At 48.5% G+C, this 18,100-nt stretch overlaps 1 protein-coding gene across 1 annotated transcript in view; it reads right to left on the bottom strand.

Moving 5' to 3' along the window:
* The window catches only part of LOC125101548 (uncharacterized), a 28,219-nt gene extending 14,912 nt beyond the window's left edge, over positions 1–13,307 (bottom strand). Inside the window, exons 1-2 of the mRNA XM_047731964.1 lie at positions 13,145–13,307; positions 12,747–13,003 (exon numbers count right to left, since the gene is read on the bottom strand). Coding sequence (XP_047587920.1) covers positions 12,747–13,003; positions 13,145–13,307 — 420 coding nt within the window. The remainder of the gene's footprint in view (positions 1–12,746; positions 13,004–13,144) is intronic.
* Positions 13,308–18,100: the final 4,793 nt, after the last annotated feature.

The raw sequence follows: 18,100 nt of genomic DNA, 5'->3' as shown, positions 1-18,100 counted from the left end.
TTGGAGGTCCCCACCAAAAAGGAAAAAAAAAAAAGAAAAAGAGAGAAAGAGAGAGAGAGAGAGAAAGAGACAAGGGGGGGAAAAAAAAGAAAAAATAAAAGAGAAGACCCAGCCCGAATGGGCCCCAAAGGTAAGATTCATAAAGTATACAAACAAAAACAAACAAAAAGACCAAAAAAAGTAAATAACAAGAAAAAAAAAAAAGAACCCAGCCAAAATGAACCCCAAGTATAAGGTTTAGATACTACCAGAACAAAAACAAATACACAGAAACACTGACAGGAGAAAAAGATGGGAGGGTGGTTATAAATTCTCAGTGTGGGTGAGGAAGGTTATTTTGATTCTTCCTGGATGTATCTTGATATCTTTGTTAAAGGACTCAACTTTTGTGAGATAAAGGGAGATTAAAACTAGTTTATATATAGGCATAGCATTGATTGGGGAAAGGGGATTACCTTGAAGCTTATCTCTATATGAATATTTAGAAAAAATAAAAAAAATAAAAAAGTAGAAAAGCAAAAGAAAAACACAGGATACGTATCAAAGAAGTTCAAGTTAAAAGGTTATTATGGAATTTGTTGTACTGAACTTCTCATTGTGATGGTAAATTAAAAAATTATAAAACAAATTGGAAAGAACAAGAATAGTGGGAACAAATTAAAAATAAAAGTTATAGGGACACCTGGGTGGCTCAGTTGGTTAAGCAGCTGCCTTCGGCTCAGGTCATGATCCCAGCGTCCTGGGATCCAGTCCCACATCGGGCTCCTTGCTTGGCGGGGAGCTTGCTTCTCCCTCTGCCTCTGCCTGCCATTCTGTCTGCCTGTGCTTGCTCTCTCTCCCTCTCTCTCTGACAAATTAAAATAAATAAATAAATAAAAGTTATATCTATGAAGTAGAAGGTGGTTGTCCTCTTGTTTTTGTTTTTGTTTTTTGGGCTGTCTTTCTGGTGGAGGGGCCTGCCTGTTTTTCAGGCAGTCTTGCTGGAGTTGAGTCTTCCTGCCCCCTGTCAAGGGTCTGGGCTCTGAAGAAACAGGTTTTTGAGGTTTTTGTTCTCTGGAGGTGTTTTTTTTTTTTTTAATTTTTTATTTCTTTTCAGAGTAACAGTATTCATTGTTTTTGCACCACACCCAGTGCTCCATGCAACCCGTGCCCTCCCTAACACGCACCACCTGGTTCCCCCAACCTCCCATCCCCTGCCCCTTCAAAACCCTCAGGTTGTTCTTCAGAGTCCATAGTCTCTCATGATTCACCTCCCCTTCTAATTTCCCTCAACTCCCTTCTCCTCTCCATCTCCCCTTGTCCTCCATGATATTTGTTATGCTCGGCCATGGTCGCCAAACTGGGGAAAGAGCTAAGATGCCCTTCAACGGATGAATGGATAAGGAAGATGTGGTCCATATACACTATGGAGTATTATGCCTCCATCAGAAAGGATGAATACCCAACTTTTGTAGCAACATGGATGGGACTGGGAGATTATGGAGGTTTTTCTTTTTTTTTCCCTCCCCTTAGCAGTGTTTGGCAGTTCTTTGGAGGTTTAGAGGAAAGCAAACTACACCCAATCCTTCGTCTCAGAGAGAAACCTCAGTCTGTTCCCCTCTGTTTGCTCCGGACTCCATAAATTCCCCCTCTGCTGCAGGCAGAGCACGCCCCCAGTCATGATCTCAGGGGTTGCAGGGGCTCCTGTTTGAGCCCCAGTGTTACCAAAACCACAAGAAATCCAGTGAGCTGGATTCCAACAGCTGCCTCCACTGCAGCTGTCTGGGCATGTCCAAACTGCCAGAGAGGTCCCAACTAGAGATAGCACACTGAGTTTTTCATGCTGTCCTGGTCCTAGAGAGCACTGGATAGCACTGCATAGACCTCTTTCAGGGGAGGGTGTGGAGCCGGACTCAGACTGCGGTCACGCAGTACACGTGTAGAGTGCAAAAGCCTATGGTTCTAGAGAGCACCGGCTGGCTTCCACACCAGACTCTCATGCACGCTGCCACCCAGACAGACACTCTCACATGCACCGGCAGCTCAGGGACCAAGGCCTGGCTTCTTCACTGCATTCTGTCTGGCTCATTGCCAGCGGTGGCTGTCCTGGGTCTGTGGGCTTAAGTCCCTGTCCCTAACCACCCAATTCCACCAATTTCCCTTAAGATCTATTGCTCTTTTTGAGTGCTTTCAACCAGACTCCAAATTAATGCTGGTCCCCAATCACAGGGAACTCTCCTATTGGGGTATTACTTTCCAATGCGTCGCTTCTGGTGGCTCCCTCCCCCTTTGTTTATCTTCCGATATCAGTCTGATGTTCCCACTCCACTTTACCTGTCCACTGGCATATTCTACCACTGTAGAGACCCAGAGGTGTACAATTCTAATCTCAGGCTTATTTCATGGGTGATTGGAGTTCTTTGGAGTTCTTTTGATAATCAACTCACTTTAGGGGACCGGTTGAAAAAGTGCCAACTACTTCTCCGCCATTTGTCACCCGCTCCCCCCCGCCCACATCCCTCCCCCTCCCCTGCTCGAACTAACATTTGATTCAAAGACACACGCCTTTTGTCAACTATATATGCAGAAACTGAAGGCTATTGCCATGGAGTGGTCTCAAGGAAACAACCCTGGGGAGAAATCATCCTTCAGCATCTCTTCCTTCAGGAGAGAGACGTACTCTCAGAAGTGTGTCTGAGTCTTAGCTGGAGGGACCCAGTGCCTAGGGAGGGTTGTACTTGAACGACTATGTGGTCTCACCAGGATAGAGGTGTTGTCAAGGCTTCAATGTGGAAGTGTAAGAAAAGCACCCTAGCAGGGTCTCTGAGTGAGAAACAATACAGGAGCAAATGGAATTTCAGTGCACCTCTTCCCTCCTGGACTTGGATGCATGTCCACACGTCTGGGTGTGCAAGTGTAAAGATCTGTGAGGTGGACTTACTGCTGAGCAACAAGTCAGAGTGGAGTGTGCCTTCCACTAACAGGTTGTTTACTGAAGCTCAAAGGGATTCCATACATAGGTGTCAAAGCCCAAGCCACGCAGTGTATATTTCACTCTAAGAAACAGCTCTGGAGGAAAAGAAAATGAAAACAAAACGATTCCATGTACCTCTTCTTTCCTGAGGACAGACGCCCTTGGCAGAGCTTGTGTAATAGCAGAGGGAAAGCACAGTGTCCCTCCACTTGGTGAGACACCCTTGTCGTGAAACCATCCTTCCACTAACATTGTTCAGGAACACGGGAGTGTTCCCCAATTTTGTGTGTGACAGCCCAAGGAATGTGCCCTAGCCTTGACTCTGAGAAACAAGTTCATGTAGAATAGAGCTTTCCACAGCATCATGTAACATCAAGAAAGAGGCGTTTTCCAACATAGGTGAGGAAGTGTAACTATGGGACATTCACTTAACTCTAAGGAGCAAGACTGTAGTGGAAACCGGGTTCCTACTATCATCATTGTTGATGAGGACAGAAGCATTCTCCAATGATGAATACCCAACTTTTGTAGCAAGTGTGAAGAAAGTAACGTACACACAAGTCTGAGGGAGAATGATGTCTGTTTGGCATGTATCGTTCTGTACCCATCCCAGTTCATAAAGAAACATAGGTTAGAAGTTGTGTGTGTGTGTGTGTGTGTGTGTCTGTATAAAGTCCAAGTGTCCTCCACTTAGCTCTAAGAACACTGTAGGGAAACGGTTGTCCAACCAGCATCTCCTCTCCAGAAGCTAGAAGCCTTCTTCAAAATGGTTGTGAATGCTTAGGGAACTGGCCCTACACCTAAGCCTGAGGCAGGCGCCTGTACAGTAGAAGGCATCTATCTTCTCAGAGAAGGCACGGAGCAAGGTGGGGCCACAGGACACTGATAAATCCTCCACACGTACATGTGCCACTCATTCCCAGGGTGGGGTTTGTTGCGAAATTCGGAGGAAACCCCAACCCTGCTCCCTCACAGTAGGCCTAGCCTACACCAGAGCTCAAAACCTCATCCTGGCCTCACGCCAAAGCTACCCTGTGCTCTGGCCTTAGGGCTGGTCTGCACTCTGCCCTCAGACAGAATCCTACTGTCCCCCAGCTTGTAACCCTCACCCTAGTCCTGACTATGGGACAAACTGTGCCCGAATCCTTGTTCCGAGGGTGGAATGGATTTGGCTCAAAGGCTGACAATTGATGACTCAGTGATGAGCCCAGAAGGTACCCATGCCAATGGCAATCCCCGGGTGTTCCTGGAGAGAGAGAGGTGAGCCACAAACCCGAAAGTCAGGACACTCTGAGCATTCCCCTGAGGCCCAAGCCAAAGACTGAGCCTCATGCAAATGCTGGCCGGCCACTCAGCCCTCAAGATAGGGTTCCATGCTGCCATCGGCTTGGCCCCGAATGTCCTCAGGACTGTAAGCCAAACCCCAGCCCTCGCAATGGGTCTTACCAATAGTGCCCATTCCTTGTTGGGCTACAATACGTTTTGGACACCAGGGCCATGCCATGCTCAAAGAAAGAAGCAAGAGCAAGGCAGGCGGCCACACAACTTGCAACCACTGGGGACGCTGCTGGAGATGAAGATTCCAGGGAGAACCCAGAAGCGCAGGAACACCAGGGACATCTCCCTGACGCCAAATGTTTTTCTAGGTGCTCTCCCTTGGCCACTGGGGTACATCTTTGCACCGCCCTGCAAAGGCGTGTTTCAGGGAGACAGAGTCGTTTCACCCAGGGCCTGGAAGCTGATCGAGCCAGCGGGGCCCTGACCTCAAAGAAACACCATTTTCGGGGAAAAGCCTCATCCCCAGAACAACGTCCGTGAAGAGAGAAGTGTGGAGGAGCGAGCAATCAGCCTGCTGACTGTCGCAGTATCGCCCAGACTGAGGGGCCTGCCTGTCCCACGCCAGCGCCTTGCGCCATCAAGGGGGAAGCGGTTGTCTGAGGGGATGTGTGAGGATGCCTGAGGTGAAGTCCATCTGCCTCCCTGTGAGGAAGAAGTCAGTGGGGAAGGTGAGCACCACCCCCCACACAACCTCGCTCCACGGAAAAGGATGCCTTCTCAAACCTTAGCCTGGAGAACTCAAGAGAGAACCATGGCTGTACCTCGAAGAAGCAGGCCTGAAGTCGAGCTGCCTTTCGCCAGCAGGGCTCCTTCGCAAAGAGGGAAGTCTTTGCCCCTGCGAGTCGGTGCGGACGCCTCAGGAAGGTTCCCGGCCCTTGGCGTCAGAGGTCATCGGAGAAGGCGCCCGTCACTCGGCCTCACAGAAGCCCCACCCAGGGCTTTGAACCCGGCTCCTGCTGCCACCACAACCGCCCGAGCCACACCGCAACACAAAGTCCAGTTCTGAGGGTGCGGGAGGGCTTCTGAAAGTAGCCCCGCTTCTCTCAGCGTGACGCTCGCAGTCGGTGGGTCCCCACCGGAGCAAGCGTTTGGAAAATTCCCGAGCCGTACACCCCCCTCATGGAGAGGACGCAATTGTGAGCCCCTCCATCAGGCCAACATCTTGGAGGCGCCCTGAGCAGAGCGGGCTGCCAGAAAAGGTTGGTGGCAGCGCGGCCACGGTGCCATAGGATTACGACAGAGCAGGGCCTTTGCACCGCAAACCACACTCAGGCCCATGAAGAGAGAAGCAGTTCTGACACCTAGATGCATCAATCAAGGAGAGAACCCCTCAGCTCTATGAATGAGCTAAACGGAGGGGACCCTGTTGGTTCCCGTTTTCCCCAAAGCCAAAAGCCTTCTCTCAGACGCCGGTGCTGGGACAAACATCCTCAGGGCTTTGGACTCCGCGCCAGGACCCACGGGGGTGCCCCCAGCACCTCTGGTATGATGGCATGTTTCAGGGAGACAGAGTCGTTTCACCCAGGGCCTAGAAGCCGATCGAGCCAGCGGGGCCCTGACCTCAAAGAAACACCATTCTCGGGGAAAAGGCTCCTTCCGGGAACGATGTCCGGGAAGAGAGAAGCGCGGAGGAGCGAGCAATCAGCCTGCTGACTGTCAGGGAGCACCCAGGCTGAGGGGCCTGCCTGTCCCACGCCAGCGCCTTGCGCCGTCAAGGGGGAAACAGTTGTCTGAGGGGATGTGTGAGGATGCCTGAGGTGAAGTCCATCTGCCTCCCTGTGAGGAAAAAGTCCATGGGGAATGTGAGCAGCGTCCCCCGCACAACCTCACTCCACGGAGAAGGATGCCTTCTCAAATCTTTGCCTGGAGAACTCAAGAGAGAAGCACGGCCTTACCTCGCAGAAGCAAGCCTAAGTTGAGCTGCCTTTCGCCAGCAGGGCTCCTTAGCAACGAGGGAAGGCTTCGCCCCGGCGAGTCAGTGCGGACGCCTCAGGAAGATTCCCGGCCCTCGGTGTCACAGGTCATTGGAGAAGGCGCCCGTCACTCGGCCTCACAGAAGCCCCACACAGGGCGTCAAACCCGGCTCCTGCTGCCACCACGACTGCCCGAGCCATACTGCAACACAAAGTCCAGTTCTGAGGGCGTGGGAGGGCTTCTGAAAGCAGTCGGGCTTCTCTCAGCCTGACGCTCGCAGTCGGTGTGCCCCCACCGGAGCAAGCGTTTGGAAAGTACCTGTGCCGCACACTCGTCTCATGGAGAGGAGGCGATTGGGAGGCCCTCTGTCAGGCCAACATCTTGGAAGTGCCCTGAGCAGAGCGGCCTGCCCGAAACGGTTTTTGGCAGCGCGACCCCTGTGCCACAGGATTACATCAGGACAGGCCTTTGCACTGCAAGCCACACTCAAGCCCGTGAAGAGAGAAACAGTTCTGACACCTAGAAGCATCAATCGAGGTGAGAATCCCTCAGCTCCACGAACGAGCTAAACGGAGGGGACCCTGTCAGTTCTCGTTTTCCCCTAAGTCAAAAGCCTTCTCTCACACCCCGGCGCACGGACACACATCCTCAGGGCTTTGGTCTCCGCGCCAGGACCCACTGGATTGCCACAGGATAGGTTCAGGACGACGCATTTGCCCAAGCCCACTCTGTCCTGTGACTAGAGAAGCCGTGGTGACACCTAGATGCACAGAGCACGGCGCCATCCCCTCAACTCCTCCAACAAGTTGAAGGCAGGGGGCCCTGTCAGCTCCGCATTTCCCTAAAGCCCAAAGCCTTCTCTCAGACGCGGATGAAAGTGCACAAACCCTGCCGGCTTGGGCCTCACCTCAGGGACCTGTGGGTGCCCTCATCACCTGCGGGGTGACAGCGGGCTTCAGGGAGACACTGTTGTACCACGCAGGGGCCTGGAAGCCGAGCGAGACAGTGCGGTCCTGAATCCAAAGCAACACCGTCCTAACGGAAAAAAGGCCTCTCCCCGAGTAACTAGCGCAACGAGAGAAGCGTAGATGAGAGAGGAAGCGGCCCGCTTCCTGAGACAGGAGCGCGGGGCCTGTGGCGCCCTCCTCTCCTGGGCCAGCGCCTCACCTCATACGCTGGGGAAGCGGTTTGCTGACCCAGAGTGTGTGGGAATGCCCGAGGTCGAGGCCCTCGACCTCCCTGTGAGAAACAAGTCAGGGTGGAATGCCAACACAGTCCCCACACACGTCGCTCCACGGAGAAGGATACCTTAGCAAAGCTTAGCCTGGAAACCTCGAGTGTGCACCACAGCCTTACCTTGGAGAAAGAAGCGTGAAGCCAAGCTGCCTTTCGCGTGCAGGCCTCTTTTGCAAAGAGAGAAAGAGTCGGCCCAGAGGGTTGGGGCGGGAGCTTTAGGAAGGCTGCCTTCCGGACCTCGGGTTGGGGACTGTCCAAAAGGAGGCCCCTTACCTCGGCTTCAAGGAAGCCCCGCACAAGGGCATTGAAAGCGGCTCCTGCTGCCACCATGATACGGGATCCACAACAGAACAAACACTCTAGTTCTGAGGGCACGGGCAGGCTTCTGATAGCAGCCCCCCTTCCCTAAGTTTGATGCCCGCCGTCGGTCGGCCTCTCAGACGCGGCCCTCTCAGACGCGGCCCCTTCCCTCTTCCTCACGGAAGCCCGGCACAAGGGCGTAGTAAGTGGCTCCTGCTGCCACCGTGACACGGGACCCCCAGCAGAACACTCTAGTTCTGAGGGCGCAGGAGTGCTTCTGACAGCAGCCCTGCTCCCCTCAGCCTGATGCCCGCCATTGGTCAGCCCCACCGGAGCAGGCATTAGGAAAGCACCGTGCTACACACCCGGCTCGCGCAGTGGACACGACGGCGACACCAGCCTTCAGGCAGACCTCTCTGGGGGCTCCCTGAGCCGGGAGGCCTGCCTGAAATGGGCGGTGGCAGCGCAGAGCCAGTGCCACAGGATTGCTTCAGGATGACGTATTTGCCCGACAAGCCCCACTCTGTCCTGTGACGAGAGAATCGGTGGTGACACCTAGACGCACAGAGCATGGCGCCAACTCCTCGAATGAGTTGAAGGCAGGGGGCCCTGTCAGCTCCGCATTCCCCTAAAGCCCAAAGTCTTCTCTCAGATGCGCACGAAAGTGCACACACCCTGCCGGGTTGGGCCTCCACCTCAGGGACCTATGGGTGCCCCTAGCACCTGAGGGGCAATAGCGGCATTCATGGTGACATGGTCGTACCACGCAGGGGCCTGGAAGCCGAAGAGACAGAGCGATCCTATTTCCAAAGCAACACGGTCCTAACAGAAAAAAGGCCTCTCCCCAAGAGACCTGCGCAACGAGAGGAGCCGGGATGAGAGAGGAAGTGACCCGCTTCCTGAGGCGGGAGCTCCGGGCCTGTAGTGCCAGCCTCCCCCCAGGGCAGCGCCTCGCCTAGTACACCCAGGAAGCGGTTTGCTGACCTGGCGTGTTTGGGAACGCCGGAGGTCGAGGCCCTCCACCTCCCTGTGAGAAACAAGTCAGGGTGGAATGCCAACACCGTCCCTGCACACGTCGCTGCATGGAGAAGGATGCCTTCTCAAAGCTTAGCCTGGAAACCTGGCGAAAGCACCAACGCCTTACCTCTAGGAAACAAGCCTGAAGCCAAGCTTCCTTTCGCGTGCAGGCCGCTTTCACGAAGAGAGACACAGTCACCCTCGCGGGTTGGTGCGGAAGCTTAAGGAAGGCTGCCAGCAGGGCCTTGGGTTGGGGGCCATCCGAGAAGGCGACCCCTTGCTCGGCCTCACCGAAGCACTGCACAAGTGCGTCAATAGGGGCCTCTGCTGCGACCGTGAGGCTGGACCCACAGCAGAACAAACACCCTAGTTCTGAGGGAGCGGGCAGCTTTCTGACAGCCTCCCTGCTTCCCTCAGCCTGACGTCTGCTGTCATAGGCCCCACTGGGGCGAATGTTAGTAGAGCACTGTGCTGCACACCCGGCTCGCGGAGAGGACAGGACGGCGACGCCGGTCTTTAGGCAAACCTCTCTGGGTGCGCTCTGAGCAGGGAGGCCTGCCCGGAATGAGCGGCGGAAGCGCAGAGCCACTACCATGGGAGGGCTTCAGGAGGACGTATTGGCACGGCAAGCCCCACTCCGTCCCATGAAGAGAGAAGCAGTGGTTACACCTAGAAGCACAGAGCAGGGCGCCAATCCCTCAGCTCCTTGAAGGAGCTTAACCTGCAGAAGGAGGTGGGAGGGGAGAGGAACAGAGGGGACTGACAACACACACACACACACACACGCACATGCACACACAGAGACACAGGGCAGATAGGAAAGAGAGGAGGAACAGCAATCCAGGGATACAGTGAGGCCATCTAGATCCTGCCCTTCCTCCTGGCTGCACGTCAGGTCCCCAGTGGGCAGGTCACCCCCACTGTGTCCTAGTCAGTCTCTTCCTCATCTGCATAGCAGTTTGGTGGGACCCTGTTCCTGTTTGCATGAGTGGGTAGCATCTACCATCCCCTGTGTCCAGGGCTGGCCTAGTACCAGAGCTTTCATCTGCTCAGGGCCCAACCCACACCAGGGGCACACAGAGAAACTTCAAGCAATGACAGCTCCCAAGGCCACAGACATGCTGCTGGGGGCTCAGGAGGCTAAAAACTTGGCCTGGGAAGAGAATTTCTTTCCCTGGCGGTTTGCTCTGAAAACGATTCCCCCCAGGCCAGGAGCCAGCTGTTTTCTTGGATAGTCTGTGGCCATGTAGTAGCAGGACGACCCTCACCCCATATGGGAAGCCTGGGAGGTGGGTTTCTGAAATTCTGAACTGTAATCCCATCGATAATAGTCCAACAGTTTGCTTTGACCAAAGATCCTCTGTATTTGAACATGCTTTCCAATTGTTCAGTAATGGGAGTCCCAACATAACATGGCTCACATATTTTTATATGTGGGTATAGATTTTTATCTATCTGTAGAGAAAAATGACAAAATTCTTTGTTTTTAGAGGTTATTTCTCATACCTGAAGTCATCTCTACACCCAGGGTGGGACTCAAACTCACAACCCTGAGACCAAGCATCACACACTCCACCGAATGAGCCATCCGGGCAGCTTGTCTTTTTAGAGGTTATTTCTAAAATTCTGCCTTAAAATTTTTAAAGATTTTATTTACATATTTGTCAGAGAGAGATGGAGAGCACAGGCAGGGGTAAGTGGTTGCAGCAGAGGGAGAAGCAGACTCCCCTTTGAGCAGGGAAACTGATGTGGGCCTCCATTCCAGGACCCCGGCATCATGACCTGAGGAAAGGCAGATGCTTAACACACATAGACAGTCAGGGGTCCCAAAAATTCTGCCTTGAATTGTAAACCTGGCAATTATCAATTTATTTATTTATTATTAATTTTATTTATTATTCTTATTAATTTTTAATTTTAATTTTATTTTATTATTTTTCTTTTATTAATTTTATTTTTAAATTAATTTACTTTATTATTTATTTTTATTAATTATTATTATTTAGCATTTATTTTATTTTATTATTTATTTATTATTTAAGGACAAGCTTAGGGAGTCTGTGACACTCACCCAGGTCCCCCGTGAGCCTGCTGTCTGGGACTGTAAATAGGAACATTTGCTGATAGAACTATAGGCCGAGGTAGAAATGGCCCTCTGGACATGTATCTGGGGACCTCAAGAATCAGAAATAAAGAACGGTCACTGACTAACTAAACCTACATTTCCAGAGCTAAAAGCAGATCCCTCTGAAAATAGAGAATTCCAAAAATAAAGTGAAAACGAACAGCAAGAAAGTCAAATGACTCAAACATCAATATCAAAAAGCAAAGGCATGTCATGACTGAAACAAAGCAGAAGGCACTAGAAAGTAGTCACTCTAAGATGGAAGGACTGATGTGACCAAAATAATTCAGAGAGGAAATATGGTTTAAATACCGAATAAAAATAGGTCTCAATGATTCTGAAGACCCATGTCCATTTTAAAAACTGCAGGGCCCCCCCTTCCCAGCTGTTGTACCAGAACCTGGAAAGCACACACAGGTGCTGCAATGATGGGGGAGGCACAGAGATGGATGGAGGAGGCCCCCTGGGTTGGGTATCTGGGATCCAGGAGGCCCCATAGATTCTAGAAGGGGATCTTGGCCCTGACATCCCCAGGGCACAGAGCCACAGGGCACCAGGGCCCTTGCTGGTCTCAGCTCACTGTGTTTTCTGTAGCTGAGAGTGTCTACAAATGCCCCCAGGAGAGACTTCACCTAGGCATTTGGTCGGACAGACTTCAAGGGACTGGTCCCCTGGACAGTGATGTGATGTGCAGGAAAGGGGAGACTCTAGGCCTTAGGATAAACAGGCTCAGTCCCACCCCTGAGCCCCGTGAGCAGCAGTGGCCCTGATGACACAGGGTGGGAACGGTCACTCTGCCCCTGCCTCCCTCCCCCGCCACACACGAAGACCCATCATGAGACCAACACAGTCAAAGTGCACAGTTCATGGAGCTCCCCCTTTCTTCTGGGAATCCTTTCCTTTCTAATACCCGAGCCAAACCTGAAGGTGCTTAAAATAAAAGGTATTATGCTATGGTAATGAAAACATGTCATTTCTCTCTAGTGTATTCCAACATGAAAGCTTGCCAAAACACGAGTTTTTATTTATTTATTTATTTATTGAAGGATTTATTTATCTATTTATTTATTTGTTTATTTGGAGAGAGAGCCTCTGTGCAAGAGAGGAGGGGCAGGGAAGAGGGAGAGATGCAGACTTCCTGGTGAGCAGAGAGCCCAAACAGGGGCTCCATCCCAGGACCCTGAGATCATGACAGGAGGTCAAGGCAGATGCTAGTGGACCTGACCACCCAGGCTCCCTGAAACAGGAGCCGGTAATACACGACCAAACCAGTTACGATTACATTATTGAACAGTGGAATTGGAGAATGAATAGAAGGAATATAAGTCATTTGAATCCTGCTTCTTTAACTATTTCCAGGGAAACAGGGCATGAACACCCACCTCAGGTGTCCCTTTCGTTCAACTGCAGAAGAAGCTACTGGAGCTCACACCTCAGGTTGAGAAACGGTGCCATCATGTGACCCAATGTCCCCTGCATCAGGCGGGGAGCCTCCAGTGTCCCCTCCTTGATACCAGCACCACCCCGTACCCACAGGGAAGCAGGGTGGGTCCTGGGGAGCTGTCTGTTTGCATGAGCCCTGCCCTGCCTGTGTCTTCACACTTTTCCCAAGAGCTCTGAGTTGGGGGAGTCAGAGCTATTCCCAAAGTCTCTTTATTTAAAGATTTTACTTAGTATTTGAGAGAGAGATCTGGAGTGCAAGAGCAGAGGGTAGGGGCAGAAGGAGTGGGAGAAACAGACTCCCCGCAGTGCAGGAGGCCAGATGAGGGGCTTGATCCCAGGACCCTGGGATCAGGACCCAAGCCAAAGGCAGAGGCTTTAACCCACTGAGCCACCCAGGTGCCCTGTGAATAGGTTTATTACCAGTGCCTTGAACGCCCTGGCTTCCACCGCAGCATCTTCTTCTTCTTCCTCCTCCTCCCCGTTTTCAGAGTCAGTGTGCTTGGACTCCTCCGCGAAGTTGACCCCCTTACTGGGGGTGCCGCTCCAGGCGGCGGTGCCGGCGTCCCCCCAGGTCCCGCCCTCATGGCCAAAGTCCTCAGCGCCTTTGCCCTGGTTCTCCTGCTGCAGGCGCCTGAAGTGCAGCAGGGCGAACTTCAGCAGGTCCGCAGGCTGTGCCTCTGCACCTCCACCGCGCAAAGCCCTGAAGCAGCTCAGTCAATCCCCGGGGGGTCTGGATGCATCCTGCCTGCCCCCCGGAGGGCGCCTGGGCGCCTCCCTCGCCGCCTCCCTGGACCGGCCTGCGGCCGGCAGCCGCCAACCAAGCGCGCTCTGCTGGCGCCGGGCCCTGGGCCCCGTGGGCTCCCAGCGGCGGCGGTGGCGGCTGAGCGAGCGCGGCCAGGGGAGGGCGGGCAGCATCTCGGGCTCCTCCCGCTCACCCCAGGGCTGGTCGCTTCTCTCCCCACTCCTCCCACTCTCAACCATTGTTCATTTCTGTGAAGGATTTTCGTTGTTTGTTTTAGGGAAAGAGCACACGTGAGTGGGGGAGGCGGGAAGGGCAAGGACCAAGAGAGAGTCCTAGTAGACTCTGCCCTGAGCCCAGAGCTTGCCTCAGGGCTCAATCTCAAGAGCCTAAGATCAAGAGCCAGAACCAAGAGTTGGGCTCTTCACTGAGGGTGCCACCCAGGTGCCCCTCAGCTGTTGGTGATCAATATCTGGAGACGGGCGCCTGCGTGGCTCTGTTGGTTGAGCGACTGCCTTGGGCTCAGGTCATGACCCCGGACTTGCAGGATCTCGCCCTGCCTTGGGCTCCCAGCTCCTTGGGGAGTCTGCTTCTCCCTCTGACCTTCTCCTCTCTCATGCTCTCTCTCACTCATTCTCTCTCAAATAAATAAATAAAATCTTTTAAAAAAATTTGTTGAGTCTTGTTTTATGGGCTTGAAGGTGGTTGATCTCAGTGAGTATTTCCTGTGTCCTTGGGTATTCTGCATTTGTTGGGCATTGTGTTCCAGTGCCAAACAGGTCATGTAGGTTGAATGGATTTTTACATATATATGTATCTCCACTTTTTTAAAAAAAACTTCTGTTACTTGTAAATTAAGGTTTTTACTCTTTATGCTATCCTGTCTCAGAAGTGCTGCTTTTTGCTGCCCAGTAGCGTCTTTAACATTACCTCCCACGGAGAGATAATATTCAAACTAATAAAATTAGAAATGACTCTAAATACTAAGATCTGTATTGGAGTAAGAACAGAATAACTATCCATCAAAAAGTAGACTTATGTGATCTCTATGAAAATCCCAATGTTTTTTTTTTTTAGAGAAATAAAAACAGCCATCATAAAATTCATATGGAGTCTCAAGAGAACAAGGATAGCCAAGACAATCTTGAAAAAGAATGCAGTAGGAGTTCTCACAGTTCCTGATTTTGAAACTTATCATAAAACAACAGTACTAAAAGCAATGTAGTACTCGAATAAAGACAGGTCTATAGGTCAGTGGAAAGAACAGGGAATCCAATAATAAGCTCTCCTCTAAATGGTCAAATGATCTTTGGCAAAGATGCCAAGATCATTCAATGGGGAAAGGAGAACCTTTTTAACAAATGTTTTTAGGGAAATTGCAAATTCACAAGCAACACAATGAAGTGTACACTTACTTTACACCATATACAAAACTTAATTCAAAATGAGTCAAAAACTTAAATGTAAGAGCTACAACTATACAACTTTTAGAAGAAAACAGGGGAAAGTCTTTATGATATAGGATGTGGAAATGAATTCCTTGATATGACAGGAAAAGCACAGGCAGCAAAAAATAACACAGAAAAAGTGAACACATCAAAATTGAAAACTTTTGTGCATAAAGGACATAATCAATAGAGTGAAAAACAGCCTACAGAATGATAGAAAATATTTGCATATCATATATTTGATAAAGGTTTAATATCCAGAATACATAAAAACTCCTTCAACTAAACAGCAAAACAATCCAATTTAAAAAATGATCACGGACGCCTGGGTTGCTCAGTGGGTTAAGTGTCTGCCTTCAGCTCAGGTCATGATCCCAGAGTCCTGGGATCAAGTCCTGCATCAGGCTCCTTGCTCAGCAGGGAGTCTACTTCTCCCTCTGCCTGTTGCTCCTCCTGTTTGTGCTCATTTTCTCTCTTTCTCACAAATAAATAAATTAAATCTTTAAACAATAAATAAGTAAAATAAAAACAAAAAACGGGCAAAGGACTCAAATAGACATTTTTGCAAAAAGATACAGAAATGTCCTATAAGTTCATGAAAAGATGTTCAACATTAGGAAAATGCAAGTCAAAACCACAATGAGATAGCACTTCACATCCACTGTGATGGCTACTATCAAAAAAAGAAGTAAGTGTTGTGAGGGATGTGGAGAAAAGAGAATCCTTATGCAGTATTGTTATATAAAAAAGGTGTAGTTACTATGAAAACCAGTATGGAGTTTCCTCAAAAAATAAAAACAAAATTTCCATATGATCTAGGAATTTCACTTTTGGTTTTATACCTATTACAAACAGAATTATATCCCTCCAAATTCCTAACTCCTAGTAGCTCAGAAAGTGATTGCATTGGATACAGTCTTTAAAGAGATAATTAAATTTAAATGAGTTTGGCCTAACATAATATGACTGGTGTTTTAATAAGAAAAGAAAGTTAGGATACAGATTTACCTAGGAGACAGACAATACAGGGAGAAAAAGGCCATTTACAGGATAAGAAGAAGAACCTGAGGAGAAATCAAACCTATGGTCTAAATTATTATGATCTCCCAATATTTAAATGTTAGAATTTTAATGCCCATTGCGGTGGTGTTAGGAAGTGAGGCCTTTGGCAGGTAAATAGGTTGAGGGTAGAATATTCATGAACAGGATTAGTGCTTTTATAAGAAAGATCCCACGGAGCTCCCCAGCCCCTTCTACCATGGAAAGACACAGTGAGAAGTCTGCATCTTGTAAGAGAGCCCTCACCCAATCATGCCTCCAAAACTGTGAGAAATGCATTTCTGCTGTTTATAAGCTACCCAGTCAGTGGATTTTTGTTACTGTAGCTTGAAGGGACCAAGACAGCAACTCTGAAGCATTATTTATAATAACCAAAAGAGGTAAAAGCAATCCAAATATCTATTTACAGGTGAATAGAGAACTAAAAGTAGAATACTATTCAGCCTTTAAAAAGGTAGGAAATTCTGACATCTGCTACCTGTGTAAACCTTAAAGACACTAAGCTTAGTGAAATAAGACAGTCACCAGAAAACAAAAACAAAAACAAAACCCCAATACTTCACGATTCTACTTAGAAGAGGTTCCTAGAGTAGTTAAATTCAAAAAGACAGAAAGTAGAATGCTGATTGATGGGCCACAGTGAGGGGGAAATGACAGGTTCTTCCATGGGTATAGAACTTCTGTTTTGCAAGATGGAAAGAGCTCTGGAGATTCATGGCACAATGCGAATGCACTTAACACTACTGAACTGCATACCTAAAAATGGTTAAGACAGTAAACTTTATGTGATATGGGTTCTATTGCAACATAAAAAAAAAGGTTAATGCAATATGATGATCCTATGTAGCTGTTAGCAGCTGTTGTTGTCTTGAACATCAATATGAACACTGATTTGAGTATAGTGTTAGATATATAAAAATAGTTGCCAGAGAAAGTACATGATACCTAGTTAAATTTGAATTCAGATAAAAATGGATAATTGTTAGTATACATGAATCCCAAGTATTGCATGGCACATGCTTATACTAAAAATAACATTTGTTCTTTATCTGAGAAGTATATATAACTCTGTACTCTGTGTTTTTATTTGCTACATATGGAGATTCTAATACAAATGCACATGTTCATGATGCCTTGCCATAAAGAGTGCATGCTATTCTATGCAAAATCAATGTAGTATCTAATATTTGAGTATCTAATATTTGAGTATTTAGAATTGTAAAGTAAGGGTACATCTGAGATGTCCAGTGAGATTCTGAGTACCCTAGGTGGCCCTGGTAAATAATAGATATTTATTATTCATTATATTCCTATAAATAATAATTCCAACTTCTAGTCTTTACTCTGGTTTCTTAGTCACTCTCCTATGGCATGTGAAATATTTCCACATTTAAACCTATTTGCCTCATTTTGAAATATGATTTTTTTGGTAGAGGTAATAACTTAAAACTATATCCTGAAGAAAAAAAAATATTACCTGAGATGTAAAGTAATTGCTTTACACATGTACATACACACACACATACACAGACTCATTTCTGTGACCAAATAAATCTATTAAATGGTGAGTGAAATCAGTTAAACTTTGCACCTTAAAGAACTGGAGCATCAACAACAAATTAAGCCAACCCCACATACAAGATGGGAAATAAGATTAGAGCAGAGATCAATGAGATACAAACTAGAGATACAGAAGAACGCATCAACGAAACTAGAATATGGTTTTTTGAAAGAATCAGTAAGATCGATAAACCACTGGCTGAACTAATCCAAAAGAAAAGAGAGAAGACCCAAATTAATAAAATTATAAATGAAAAGGGAGAGATCACGACTAACACCAAGGAAATAGAAACAATCATCAGAAATTATTATCAACAGTTATAGGCCGATAAGTTAAGCAACCTAGATGAAATGGATGCATTCCTGGAAACCTATAAACTTCCAAAACTAAATCAGGAAGAAATGGACAACCTGAATAGACCAATACTAGTAACAAGACTGAAGGAGTGATCAAAAACCTCCCAAAAAACAAGAGCCCTGGACCTGACAGGTTCCCTGGGGAATCCTAACAAACTTTCAAAGAAGAAATAATACCCATTCTCCTGAAACTGTTTCAAAAATGTGAAGCAGAAGGAAAACTTCCAGATTTTCTTATGAAGCCAGTATTACCTTGATCCCCAAACCAGGCAAAGACCCGACCAAAAAGGAGAATTTCAGACCAATATCCCTGATGAACATGGATGCCAAGATTCTCAACAAGATCTTCGCTAAGAGGATCCAACAGTACATTAAAAAGATTATCCACTGTGACCAGGTGGGATTTATCCATGGGTTGCAAGGGTGGTTCAACATTTGCAAATCAATAAATGTGATAGAACAAATCAATGAGAGAAGAACCACATGGTCCTCTCAACTGATGTAGAAAAAAAGCATCTGAGATGATAAACTTCGGAAAATTATCTACTGATTCTTAATCACTGTCACCCTAACTCAGATTAGTCAATCAAACAAAACAGTCATTTACAAAT

The sequence above is a fragment of the Lutra lutra genome, chromosome 6, assembly GCF_902655055.1.
Source record: "Lutra lutra chromosome 6, mLutLut1.2, whole genome shotgun sequence".
Classification (NCBI taxonomy): domain Eukaryota; kingdom Metazoa; phylum Chordata; class Mammalia; order Carnivora; family Mustelidae; genus Lutra; species Lutra lutra.
Note: the sequence above shows the minus strand (reverse complement) of the source record. Positions and strands in the feature narration are given on the sequence as shown.